Below are 13,987 nucleotides of genomic sequence, written 5' to 3' on the forward strand. Positions count from 1 at the left end.
TCAGCCTCCCAAGTGCTGGATTACAGGCGTGCCACCATACCCAGTCTCAGTTGCCGTCTCAGGGCACCCTGGGGCAGGGCAGGCACAGCACACCGGGGATCAAACCCTAGTCCCTGTGTCTGCCTAAGCTTGCATTTTAGTCCACTGAGCCATCTGGCTAGCCCCAGGCTCAGTCCCCATCTCAGCGTGCCCCAGAGGGCGGGGCTGGCACAGCACATGGGGATCGGACCCCCGTCTCTGTATTTGCCTAAGCAGGTGCTTTAGTCCGCTGAGCCATCTGGCTGGTCCCAGGCTCATATTTTCCATGTACTATTCTTTCATAATATTTCTATAATGTTACTTTGCAGCAGTCTAATTGGCTAGAAAAAGGGTTATTTGCATGCCTATTTCTTCAGGTGAATTCTGTAATTTCTACCACCTTTAGTTTTATTTTTCAAAAGTGCAGAGGCTTTCTGTATTTGTGCCATGCCCAGGGATAAACAAAAGATTAGAAGGTAACATTGTAGAGGAGACCACGCTTGGGAGATGGGTGAGTCACAGAAGATGATCAGGGATGCCCAGCCCAGGCGCTGGCTCTGAGGCGGGGAGCGGACCCAGAGCCAGGGCCAGGAGTGCACAGCAGACCCCCATCCCGAGGCGTCGCACTTAGTGATGGTGACCGTCCTGACCTGGAATCCCAGTGCCACAACTCTCACTGGGGGCCAGGAAAGGGCCAGGAACGCAGGTGTTTCCGTGTTCTGCACGGTGCAGTGGCCCACATTCTAGGGCTGCTGTGCGTAGAACGTGCTTTTCATCCTCACGGGCAAGAAGTGTGAGTGAGCTGTGTAGCAAACGAGGGTTTCTGGGTCTCCTTTGGACGAGGTCGATTGTGCCGGCCCGCTTTCCCTTCGTCCAAGGAAGACACCCGACTGACACAGCTGGATGGGCACTGTGCGTGCTGGGTTTGAGGCCTCAGGGCATCCAGTCATGGCAGAGGGGCTGAGGGCAGGAATGCCACACTGGATGGTATGGTGGAGGAAAGGCGCTCAGCTCCTGTGGCTGGGCAGCAGATCCCAGGGGAAGTGTCAGAGAGACACAGCCCTCCAGAGGGTCCCTGCAGCGAGCCATCCCCCATCTGGGCCTGCCTCCCAAGCACACTCACTGTGATATCTCGGGTCTGTCAGCAGTGAGTGCACCCCCCACGGGTCACCCCATCAAGGGTACAGTCATGTGTAACAGCAGGCAAAGCCAGCATCCTTCTGGAAGTGCCTTCAGAGGAATTCAAGGGCCCTGAGACTTGTGGCTTCGGATTTGTGCACTGTAGACAATGGGAAAACCATCGTTGCTGCAGAAGGTCGGGCCCAGGTGCTCCTGGGCTTTGCCTCCAGCCCCAGAATGGTGGGCAGGCCTCAGGGGTTGAGCTGCAGCCCCTCAACGGAGTGTGCTGCCGCTGAGGATTACCAGAAATGTGACCTCACTTGCCAAATGGGCTGGTTCTGCCTCCTTTGAGAATCCTCCAGAGCTGAAGGTTTTTCCTTTTGTCCTGTAATTTTTTCTTACAGATTTGCTCCTTCTGACAGTGAGTCTATAAGGTTGGACGTAGGTGAGGTCACTCGTTGCCTTCCCCCAGAGGCACTGCCCGGCCCTCAGGATGACGGCTGCTGGCTGCTTACTGATTGCCCTGGCATACGAGTCAGTGTCCAGGTCTATTTATCTGCTCACTGAGATAAGACATCACCCTGGAACACGAAGGGCCAGTCTCCTCTTTCTACAGAAAAAGACCAAGTTCCACTGCTATGTGCTCACTTGGAGTTTTGCCGGGTCACAACCTCACTGCATTTGGGAGAAGAAACCTTCAGGTGCAATTCCTGGGAAGCGCCTCAGGAAGCTCTTGAGACACAAGAGGCTTCCTTTTTCATTTCTACTGGTTTAGTTTTGTGCATCAGTAGTTCAGGGCAGGTGGTCCGATCTGCAGGAAAGTGGAGGGGCAGGTAAGCTCTGAGTGGAGGAAAACCGAGCCCCAGGTAAGCGCTTCGCTTCTCCAGGACTCTGTGTGTATTGTTCATAAAAGAGGAAGCTGCACACAGGTAGCACACCTGTAATCACAGCTCTCTAGGAGGCGGAGGCAGGAGAATATAAATTTCAAGCCCAGCCTGGGCAATTATTAACTGTATCAAAATCAAAAATTTCAGGGGTTGGTGAGATGGCTCAGTGGACTAAAGCCCCTGCTTAGACGGGCTTAGGCAAGCGCAGGGACCATGGTTTGATCCCAGCACCACATGCTGTGCCAGCCCCACCCCCACGGCGGGCTGAGCCAGCCACCTAGTCTGGGCGTGCTGGCGTACACCTGTAACCCCAGCGCTAGGGAGGCTGAAAGCGGGAGGATTACCATGAGTCCAAACTGTGTAGGGAGACCCTGTAACAACCAAATACATTTTTAAAAAATTAAAAATTTTGAAAAGGGCTGGGGACACAGCTCAGAGCCAAGATCCTTAGTTTAATCACAAATACTCCCGGGCGCCCTCCAGCAGAGAAAGGTATGGGTAGAATGCCTGCTGCGAGAATTATCATGAGGTCACAAGATCAAAAGAGCTGGCTTCCAGGAGCCCTCCGTGGGGTCCTGTAGCATCCACAGGCAGCACACAGAGGACAGCCACACCTTTTATTCCCATCATGCTGTGCACAGCAGGGCAGCCTCGTTCAGAAGAACACAGTTTCTTTCTCCTTCCTGTTGAAGGGGTTGTAGGGTCTCACAGTTGTGACCATCCGGGACAGTGGTCCCTGGTGGCGGAAGATGTCAACAGCCATTTCTTTCTGTAAAGTGCTGAGACAGAATGGAAGAAGGAAGGGAAAAAGTGAGGAGCAGCATCCACTTGAAAACGCACAGCCTCAGCCGTTCTCCAGCTGTAGGCACACGTCAATGGGAGAGAGGGACAGAAAGGGAGGGAGAGAGAGAGAAGGGGAGGGGAGGGGAGGAGAGGAGAGGAGAGGAGAGAAGAGAAGAGAAGAGAAGAGGAGACAGAGAGAGAGACAGTGAGAGGAAAGAGAGAGAGACAGAGAGAGACAGAGAGAGACAGAGAGAGACAGAGAGAGACAGAGAGAGGAGATGGAGAGAGGGAGAGAGGAGAGAGAGAGAAAAGGGAGGAGAGAGACACAGAGAGAAAGACAGAGACAGAGAGCGAGGAGAGACAGAGAGAGACAGAGAAAGGGAGGGGGAGAGAGACAGAGAGAGGAGATGGAGAGAGGGAGAGAGGAGAGAGAGAGAGAAGAGGGAGGAGAGAGACACAGAGAGAAAGACAGAGACAGAGAGCGAGGAGAGACAGAGAAAGGGAGGGGGGAGAGAGACAGAGGAGACAGGGACAGAGGGAGAGAGGAGAAAGAGACAGAAAGAGAGACTGGGAGATAGAAACAGAGGGAGGAGACAGGGAGAGAGGGAGAGAGAAAGAGAGAGACAGAGGGACAGAGAGGGAGGGAAAGAGACACAGAGAGAGAGAGATAGAAACACACAGAGGAGACGGAGAAAGGGAGAGAGGATAGATAAGAGGAGAGGAGAGGAGAGACAGAGAGAGAGAGAGAGACAGAGACAGAAAGACAATGAGGAGAGGGAGAAAGAAAGAGAAAGAGAAACAGAGAGAGGAGGTCAGATGGAGCAGAGAACGCTGGCTGGGAACAGCTCATGCTGAGCACGGCCCCTGCGTTTGCCAAGCAGCTCTGTACCTAGAGCCACGCCACGCGGTAAGGAGGCAAGTGACTGGCTGTGCAGAAAGGCAGGAGGTGCAGCCCAGGGAGCCTGAGGGTGAGGGGGTCCAGAGGGTGCACTCCTGAGGGAGAGTCTGTGGCCCCAGTCCTCAGGGTCTCCGCCCTCCCTGGCTCTCAGTTTTCCTGCCTACACAGTAGAAATAAATCTGTCCTGCCGAATTTATTGTGATTAAAAGAAAGTGACCAGCTGGATGCGCGTATACACAGGCGAGGTTTTATCCCGTGGCCAGCTTCTGCCTGTCACACCCAGAGGTGGCAGTCCACACCTCCACGGGAGTTGGACAGGCCACCACTGCAGTCACGCACGGGTGCACAAACACGCACGCGGTGGCGCCCCTGTGTAGCCTCAGCTGGGGCGCCAGGGTGGGATGGCAGCCCCAGGCCCTGCAGCTCCTCGAGTACGGGCTTGGTTCTGGTCATGTGACGTATGATGACGTCAGAGGCCGGGCCAGGGACCGAACCTGACCTACCGCGGATGGAACCGGCGTGGGGGCGGCATCGCCGAGCTGCCCCGCCCTCCCCAGCGCAGCCCAGCTCCTCGCTCGCGTGTCTTCAGTCACCTCTTCCTGCGTCCCACACAACACGGGCCCTAAGGCTCTCGGGGCGGTGGCGTGGCTTCCCTCTGTGTGGCCAGTGAAATTCTAGGTAACGTACCACCCCCCAAGCCACCACTGCAGCCTTAGCGACCGCAAAGATCCAGGACCAACGCACCGCCACCCCTGGCCTCGTGGAGGGCATCGCCTGCTCCGGGAAGGCACAGCAGGGAGCCGGGATGAGCCTCAGGAACTAGGGGCCAGCAGGGGTAGCCAGGCACCGAGGGGCAAGCAGACAGGAGGAACAGAAAGGGTCGGGGCCCAGAGAGGAGGAGGAGGAGAAGCGCGAGGGTCAGACAGAGAGCGAGCCCCGGAAAGGCGCCGGTGGACAGAGGTCCCCAGCGGAAGGAGGGCTCGGGGACGGAAGCCGGCCGGCTGCCTCGGACAGCCCAGGGGGCAGGACCTGCTGCCCAGGGCGGCTGGAAGGGCCTGGAGGCCCAGGGGCACGGGACGGCCTGCAGATGACCGCGGGCGAGGCCAAGGCTCTACTACTTCAGGAGGTGACAGCAAGGTTGGAGAGCGCAAGAGTGACAGGAAAAGTCCGCCTGGACCAAGCAGACCAGCCCGGGAGGAAGCCCGCTCGCTGTGTCCTCAGGGTACTCAGCAGGCAGACTCCGGGGCTCAGGCTTTTGCTGAAAATTTTTACAGAACATTTTAAATATACTGTCCCAGAAAATCAGAGGGGCTCCTTGACAGGGTGAGCCTCTGGTCACCAGGGCCAGACTAATGTCCAGGGTCAGTCCCGCTGGGCACCGTCTGCTGGGTGAGCTGTCCCTGCCCCATCCCTGCTGCTTCTTCAGGCAGAGCACTGCGCCCATCCAGCATTCAGCCAGAGGTGACCTTGACCAGAAGAACCTGAGAAGGCACCTCGGGGCTCCTGACCTGTTCTGGAGTGATGGGTGGCAGTCACCGTGTGTCCTGTGCCTCCCAGGAACAACCATGTGTGTCCTGCAAAAGACTCAGGTTCCGCTTCCTGGTGCTGCCTGGAGGGGACAGCGTTCAGCTAGGAACAGAGGTAACTGAAAAATGAGGGGACTTCGGGCCATACCCGGGGTGTAGTTAGGTGACCCGGAGATGAGGCCCTGGGGTGGGATGGTGGGGTGCACCCAGAATTTTTACTGTGAGTGGATTTTAGCTTCTCCTACCATGGGGGAAGCGGAATGGGTGACTAGGAGAGAGGATTTGTTATATTGATTTCTCTCACTGTAGTATATATTTGTATCCCACGCTGAGACACACAACAAAATTCATCCTAGAAATCATACATGGAAATGTGGAGACCCCAAATCCCAAGTGTTTGCAGAGGCAGCCGAATGCAAACTATTAGTTCAGAGCACCAGCGATCCACTCTACCCTACTAATTGTAAGTACGAAAGGCAGCTGAGGGCTGGAAGCTGCACAGTCCTCAACCCAGAAATTTAGATTCGCTGTGTTAGGGTGCAGCCCTCTGTGTGGAGGAGCACTAGGGGGTCCTGGGGACTGATCGCTGGGCCTCTGCATGAGCTACACGGACAGCCACATGGACAGATGAGAGAGGGGTGATAGGCAGAGGACGATGATAGATAAATGACAGAAGATAGATGATAGATGATAGATAGATAGATAGATAGATAGATAGATAGATAGATAGATGCACAGAGAGCTAGAGAGCTACAGACTTACTGATTTTTGACATGGTCCACTTAAGTTACTAAATTGCCTAGACTGGGCTCACACTAGGTGTTTCTGGGTCTCAGCCCCCCAGAGCGCTGGGATTATAGGCACCCAGGTCACCATATCACCCTCACCATTCCTTTCCTTTAATCCCTGTCCTTCACACACGCGCGCGCACACACACACACACGCACACACACGCGTGCACACACACGCGCACACACACACACGCACACACACACACGCGCGCGCACACACACGCACACAGTAGCACTCAGAGGGTGAGTTCTGTGCGGAGAACGCCCTCCTGAGACCCGTCCCCGCACCTCAGCCCAGCCCCAGGGGTCTGATAGCCCACCCGCCACCCGCTCCCCGCCGCCTCCCCCAGGTCTCCTTCAGTGCCCTTCCTGGCCAGGCCATCTGGGTGCATGGGCTCAGTTCCCTCATCTGTCCAGTGGGACCGTGAGGAGCCCGCACTCGCAGACACGTGTCTGGGACATGAGCTCTGCCCTCTGTGCCTCGAGAGAGGCTCTGCCCTTCAGCCACTGTGGATATGGAGCAGGCCGTCGCCCTCCCCTGGCTCGGCTGCTCCTTGCTCGCCGCTGGAAGGCCCCAAGCTCCTTGCACACAGGCTTTGCTGCTGTGAAATCCTGCAGCTCGGGTGGCGCTTGCCACTTACTCAACAGACAGACAAATTCACCGCACAGTTGGAAAGAGAAGGAAGGAACAGACATCCAGATGAGCTGGGAGTCAGTGGCACACGCTTGTGATCTCAGCACTCGGGAGGCCGAGGCAGGAGGACCCCTGTGGGTTCGAGTCCATCCTGGACTGCACAGTGAGCTCAAGTCCAGCCTGAACTACAGAGTGAGACTGTCCCATAAAAACCAACCTTCCCTACAAATAAGAGGGCATTCCCCCCAAACGTTCCCTCCTCAGATAGGCCTGGCCTGCTGTCGTGAGACTCGGCAGCCCTCTCTGTGTCATCTGCTGTTACTTCCCCTGATATATGTCACCATCTGAAATTGCTTCCTTTCTTAGGGACTTCGTATGTCTCTACTTCCAGTCTGGAGCTGAGCTGCTGTGAGCTGGGGTCTTTGCTGCCTGACCCTGTAAATCCGGGCTCTTGAGGGCCCAGGCAGGCTGTGTGAAGCAGCCCTGTGGGGGAGGGAGCAAGGGTCCTCCTGCCCTCCCAGCCCCCTGTCCTCCCAAGGCTGCTCCTCTACGCAGGGCATGATTTTGCCTTCAGAGCCTCATCCTCTCTCCTGCAGCTGGGGCTTTCACCCAGAGCTTGCAGGTCTGGGTTAGGATGGGAAAGAGTGTGCTGCTCCCCACAGCTAGACTCAGATCCAAGCACCTTCCTGCCCTGCCATCAGTGTCTTCTATTCCAACTTGCGAAAGTGAAGTTTAAGATCGTTCATGACAGCCCAGGGCTTTTGTTATTGATACAACGTGCGGCGGCATTCAGAAGACTCAAACACACCTCACGTTGGTTCCTTCTGGGTCATCTTCCTGGTGGGAAGGGTGTGTGCGCTACACTCCAAATCCTACAGGCAAATACGCCATGCCCTACTGTGCGTCTGACGTGCGCCCTACTGTGTGCCAGATGTCTCACAATGGCCCTTTCAGCAACACCTACCCAGGCATTAATCTATATATTTTTAGTGCAACTTTAAATAAGGTTCCAAAAGAAAAGCATGCACAAAGCTTAATAAAATTCTCTTCCACAGGAAAACTAACTCTTCTTCTTTCTGGACCTGACTCTCCATTTACAAAGCAGTGTAAATTTGCTATGAGTATCTAATTGCTCTTTAACGCAATAAGCATCATTAGGGCCTCCCCTTCTGACACTTCGGAGCAAATTGAATAATGGGGTCCCTACTCACCGGTGCAGCTCTGAGTCTGGTGAGGGGGTTGTTGATGGAATATTCGAATTTGCTGGCTGGGTACCCGTGAAATGAACCTTGCCAGTATATCCTGGAATATTTGCAGCCCTGAAGGGAGGAGTTAAAGGAGGAGAATGAGGGGAAATGAGAATGATGACTTGGGAAATAGTCACGGCAACCAGAACCCAAACATGAAAAGTATAAAGGAGGACGCGGCCCTATGTTTTTGCCCTGCCCAGGGTCTGGAGCTTGGGATGTCCAAGCAAGAAAGCTTGTGTGTTCTGCGGTGCTGACACAGACGCTGGGGCAGCGGCTCTACTCCAGGGTCGAGAAGACATATTGCAAGTGCATGTTTTGCTATTATTTTAAATTTGCAAGTCTTTTACCTACACGGCTCGCTGCCCCGTATTACTAATCTCCGGTGATTTCCTAAGACCGCACACTGAGGCCCAACTGCAGCCCGCACGCTGGCTGCTTAGCTCTACCATGTGGGGAGCTCTGCTTTCCCATCCTTGGCCTTGCCAGAGAGGAGAGAAAGGGAGACAGGCGGACATGGGAGGACACATGAGCATGCACAGGAAAGTGCTCACTGGCCAGGCAAGCAGGCCTCCGACGGGCGGATTCGAGCAGCACTGCAGAAAGATGCGAGGAGTCCCTGCGTGTCTCCTGGGCTGGCGTCCCACGTGGCCACCCCAACTGTTTCCCAGGGGTGGGCAGAGGCCAGGGTGCAGCCAGACCCACTGCACCTGTGATGTGACACCTCCATTGCCCACAAGAGCAATGGCAAGGAGGTGGATTTCAAGGAGTGCAGGAAACGTTTTGCAGCCGGGGAGGCCCCGTGCCAGAATGCAGTCCCTCGGTGGAGCTGTAGCAGGCCTCCTGCCTCGACTTGCTCTCCTGGCCTTGTATAGAAACAAAGGTGGCACCAGGTTGAATGGGCTCTGGGTTCACAGCTTCCATGCAGCTCAGTGGCCTGCACCCCACTCCCCTGGCATCTTGGGGAGCCTAGAATCTCAGTAGTGGGTTTCTCAGCCAAAACTGACCCCAGATGTAATCTACCACAGCGACAAGGACCCAGACTCCATCACAGGTGGAGAAGGGAGTTCTCTGTGGAGATCTTGGTTAGATAGGTGTCCTTTCCACATATCTAGTAAGCCAGAAGAACCCCCTCCTGCAACCATTTATCTTTGACATAATTTTCAAGAAACTGAACTTACGAGAGGTTGCACCTCTTTTTGATTTGGATCTTGAAAATCACCCCCGAGCCCTGGCCAGTGGGCTCCCCGGGAAGTGGTAGAGATGTTAGGAGGTGAGGATTGCAAGGGAGAGGTTAAGGGGCATGGGATGGAAGGGGACACTGAGACCCTGGTCTCTTCCTTGTTCTCTTTCTGCTTTCTGGCCACTGGGATCTAAACAAACATCTTTGCCCACCTTCCACCAGGATGTGCTAAGGCATCGTGGGCCTAAAGCAGAGGGGCAAGTAGTGTGGACTAAGCCTCAGTGAACCGTGGACTTCTAGGAACCTTTCCTCTTTATAAGTTGATTCTTTTAGGCATTTTGTCACAGGGGTGGAAAGCTGCCAAACACACTCCGCTTAATGTGTCAAGTGATAGGCCCGAAGGAAGTGCTAGTCAGTGAAATGTGTTGGTACTCAAGGTCAGAAAACATCTGCAGAATGCATGACCTTCCACATCAGCTCTCCAAGGTGAACCTTATGGCTCCTGGAGCTTCACGTCTCAGCCGTGGCCCAGGGGAATGATACCAACCCAGGGGACCTGTCTGCGAGCAATGTGGAAAGCTGTGGTGATGCCTACTGCCGCTCCTTAGGGTTCACCCTGCGCTGATCATTGATCACACAACTCCTGTCTTAACTACGAGGAGCAAAGTGATGGAATGTGAGGGACATCGTTCCCCCGGGCAGCAAGCTGCACAGTAATCCTGACACTTTTCCTCCAAGAGCGTAACTCTAACTCAGTAGGTGCTGGCTTCTTGGCTCACGGCCCACAGCCTGGGGACACCTTGGCACAACTGTATCCGCGACAACAAGGTCAGGCTGAGTGGCGCACATCACTGCAGTCTGCGAGCGGGGGAAAGCAGCCAGCGGAAGCGCAGCTCCCCGCCTGACCGGCGGACACAGCTCCTGAGCCCAGCTCAGCCAGCTGCAGCACAGCGAGGACAGTCCATGCCGGGGACCCAAGGCATGAATGGGCATAAAAGCTGCAAGGGCTGCTTAGTAGGCACTCAGCTAACTTTAGGGGACAAATAGGACTCTAAAGAAGCAGAACACGACGCGGGACTGTGGAAGTAGAGAAAGCAGGTTCTCCAAGCACATAGGACTGCAAAGAGTAACATGTGGAGACAGGGCTTGCGCTGCCGTCCGGAGTGCAGTCTTGGGGCATCTGCAGAGCAGACGACCAAGCCCAGCTCCCTGACCTGTGGGCCTATTCCATCAGTGGGGAAGGCCTGGGGTCGGGGCTTTTGATAGCGTGCTAAAAGTCCTAGAGCGGAGAGGAGCTGGAGAGCTTGTCTCCAAGTGCAGCTGCACAGTTTGTGGCGGGACCCAGACAGGCAACAGAAGCTGCTAAGCTCTGTGCAGCGCCCTTTAGGATTTCTTTGGAATTTTCTTAAAGACGCGTACCCAAAGTTGGAGAGGCGGCCGCAGAGAGGTACAATTACCGACGTGTACGTGTGTCCCTGCCCAAACATTCATTAAAGCTTCCATGCCTGCGGTGGAGGAAATCCCCTCCATCTGTGCGACAGGTTTTTCCACTGCCTCTGAGACACCTGCAAAACTGAACGCCTACGCAGTCTGGGCCTTTCAGCGGAGGGGCACAGCGGCCGGCAGCTGGGCGTGAGCGGGCCGAAGGGCTGCGGTGCCCGCAGCCTCCAGCTCCACGCGCTGCTGTGCCACGTGGGTTATAGATGCCAAACAGTGCCATGCATTATGTTACGTGAATGCTGCCGTGTGGCATGATATCACATCTCGTAATCACATTTGTTCGTGAAATACTAGACGCATTAGCTGCTTAGGCTGCAGGGTGAATGCGGTTGCATCATAAACTGCCAAGTATTTGAAAACGAAAGTTCTCACTCAGGCTGTTTCTGAGTTTGTTCCACTTCACCCTTGCAGGCAGGACTATCACAAGGGGAATTTTGCTGTCTTCCACATGATACGCTGCCCCCATGGTGGGGAAGAGGGATGCTGGCTGGGCTGCTTCCATGGCTGCGGGGGGGGGGGGTGATATTTCTCAACTGGAGGGAACACAGCTATGAGAGATGCTGCAGGGTGTGTTCAGGCTGTGAGGTGGATTCTGGGGTTCCCCGTGCGCTCACAGAGCTGCAGCCCCTGTGTGAGGACAGCAGAGAGCGGCCCACTGAAAGTGGGAACTGTGGGGCTGCGAGATAGCTTCGTGGACTAACGTGCCTGCTTAGGCAGGCTTAGGTAAGTGCAGGGACAGTGGCTTGATCCCCTGCACCACATGCTGTGCCAGCCCCAGCCCCAGGGTGAGCTCAGCCAGCCACAGAGTCCAGGGACGGTAGCACATGCCTGTAATTCCAGGGCTGGGGAGGCTTAAAGCAGGAGGACCACGCAAGTCCAAGCTGGGTAGTGAGATCCAAAGCAACCACATACAGCTTTTAAAAAAGGAAATGGGAAATGTTTCTGTCCTGTTCTACAGGCTTCTGTAACTAGAACACCAGCCTTTGTGCCCCTAGTCCCTCTGAGCCTGACTTTGGGGTATCTTATTACGTTTAGCACTGATGGCTTCTCTCAACGAAGCATAATAAAATAGAAATGATCTCAGAAAGCAGGGGAGTTTAGCAAACCAGCAAAAAGGGAGCCCAGATTGTGTGTCATTAAAAGTGATACAGGGGCTGGGGAGAGAGCTCAGTAGAATAAGTGCTTGCCTGGCAAGTGCAGGGTCCTGAGTTCAATCCCCAGAACCGCAAAAAAAAAAAAAAAAAAAAAAAAAAAAAAAAAAAAAAGTGATACAGAAAATACGAAAACATGGGGGAAATCATGTTCCACCCAGAATACACATTTTGCTGGTGTGGATAAAGCCTTAGGCACGTGTGTGACATCTCTGAGCCCTGCATGCATGACCAACATCGCTGAGTGTGTGCTGCATTCTGTTTAGATGCTTTACATAAGCTATTTAATTTTCACAATACCGTTGTGCTGTTAATCTTATTACAAAGCCCAGTTTTCACACAGCAGCATGGGGAACGTCTAAGCCACATGCCCAGAGCCAGCAAACTGCCACGCGGCAGAACCAGGCCTCGGCCCCAACAGCCTGCGCTCCAGAGATGGGGCCTCCAGCTGTTCGAGGAGGACAGGCCTCCTGGCCGGCTGGAAGAGGCTGGCGAGGTCAGGGCAGGGCTGCTCAGGGTGTCCTTGGAGGAGCAAGGTCCAGTTCCCGTACAATCCCGTACCAGAACTGTTCTGGGCAGAAATCGAGTGAGATCTGAGCTCCGCCCCCTGTCACATTCACCAATACTTCTAATGCGCTTTCCCCATCACCGCGTAGGGATGGAATACGGACCGATGCGCCCTGGGAGTGCCGCATTGCTGGGCCACCTTCTCCAGCTGTGTTAGTTGATACATTGTGTCACCCTGGCTGAATCAGCTCCCTCCTTCTCCTGTGGGGGCCGAGCCCTGCAGGTGGGCAGGGCCCAAGAGTTGAGGAGGGCTTCTTGCTGCCCTGCCCGCTTTGGTGGAGAAGTCCCAGTCTTCAGAGGACTTCTCAGCCACCACTTTGGAGAAGTTACAATCTTCGCAGTGGACCACCAGTCTCCTCTCCACAGTTAGCATAGAAAGAAGAGAGAGGCAGTCATGGCTCCTCCTCTGCTCTTCATTGTTTTCTCTCAGTGAACTGCTGTCGTTTTCCCTGGAGGCAGCGGAATATGGACTGAACCCTCCTGTAACTGAGAGCTAAATAAACCTTTCCTTTCTTCATTTAGAGGCAGGTATTTGTCCCGGCAACAAGTAAAATAGTAACTAAGACACCAGCCAAGGAGGGCGTTTAGAAAATGCCATTGAAAAGCTTAAAGATCCAGAGAAACAAAGACCCTGGGTGCCAGGTAAGCAGAGGTGGCCACAAGAGGGACCCCTGCCAGGCTGGGCAGTGCCCACAGCAGAGGCCTGAGGCTGGGAAGGACGTGTGAGGTGGGCCCTCACGCCCAACTCCCTGGCAGCTGGGGAATCAGAGCCCTCTGAGAGCTGTGGAGTCCTATGATGCAGGGAGGTGCTGGTCTGGGCCTGCTCGGCAGCAGGGGCAGCTCCCTTGCAGAGTGTCTGCAGTGGGGTACGGGGGTACAGGGAGGTCAGGAGAGAGAGGAAGGCCAGGAGGCACATGCAGCGTGCACTGAGGCTGGCAGGAGCCTGGGTCCAAAGGCCCAACAAGGGGAGAGGCCACACAGCCCTCAGTGGTGTGCACCTGGGGAGGGAGAGACTGACCCTGGGAGCTGTGGTTTTGTCTGGTGCTGCTCTCAAAGTGAAACACACATGACACCCAACACCTTGGGAAGGCGCGGGGTCACTGGGCCACTTTTCTGACCATGCCATGTGGCCCCGAGGTACCTTCCAGGAAGCAGCATTTTGCCATGATTAGTGTGGCCTCGTGGGCAGGTGTCCCCCTCTATTCTCAGAATCTTCATGCCTTCCATTTACAAGGGGGGAGAAATAGCAGGCGAGGGTAAGGCCCCGGCAGCCGCCCCAGCCAGAGGGCCCCGGGGACGCGGAGGCCCATCCTTTGAACTTCTCCTCACAAAATGCATGGTTTGGGATGCTCTGCAGGTCCTCCTGCCTCAGCCTCCTCATCTGCCACCCGGGGACAGAGCGTGTTCCCAGCCTTTGGCCCCACCATACTATTTAGAAAAGCGAATGAGAGCATAGGTGTGAAAGTCCTGTGCAGGCACAGCAGAGTTGTGCTGGGGCAAGGAGCTGCTATCCGTAGCCGCTCGCGGACCTGGGCTGAGGCGGGATGTTTCAGACTGCAGCATAACCCAGTGGAGGCAGGAAAGCCTCAGCGCTCCACTCAGACACTGGCCAGGTGCTGTCTGGGAAGCCATCTTGGACAACTCCTTCTCCTCCTCCTCCTCCTCCTCCTCCTCCTCCTCCTC

The 13,987-nt window shown here is 55.1% G+C and overlaps 1 protein-coding gene across 1 annotated transcript in view; it reads right to left on the reverse strand.

The window, feature by feature from the left end:
* Window positions 1–2,679: 2,679 nt before the first annotated feature.
* The window catches only part of Spata48 (spermatogenesis associated 48), a 41,809-nt gene continuing 30,501 nt past the window's right edge, over window positions 2,680–13,987 (reverse strand). The window contains exons 8-9 of the mRNA XM_004630527.1: window positions 7,868–7,975; window positions 2,680–2,803 (exon numbers count right to left, since the gene is read on the reverse strand). Coding sequence (XP_004630584.1) covers window positions 2,680–2,803; window positions 7,868–7,975 — 232 coding nt within the window. The remainder of the gene's footprint in view (window positions 2,804–7,867; window positions 7,976–13,987) is intronic.

Source organism: Octodon degus, unplaced genomic scaffold (assembly GCF_000260255.1).
Source record: "Octodon degus isolate 3935 unplaced genomic scaffold, OctDeg1.0 scaffold00035, whole genome shotgun sequence".
NCBI classification, from domain to species: Eukaryota; Metazoa; Chordata; class Mammalia; order Rodentia; family Octodontidae; genus Octodon; species Octodon degus.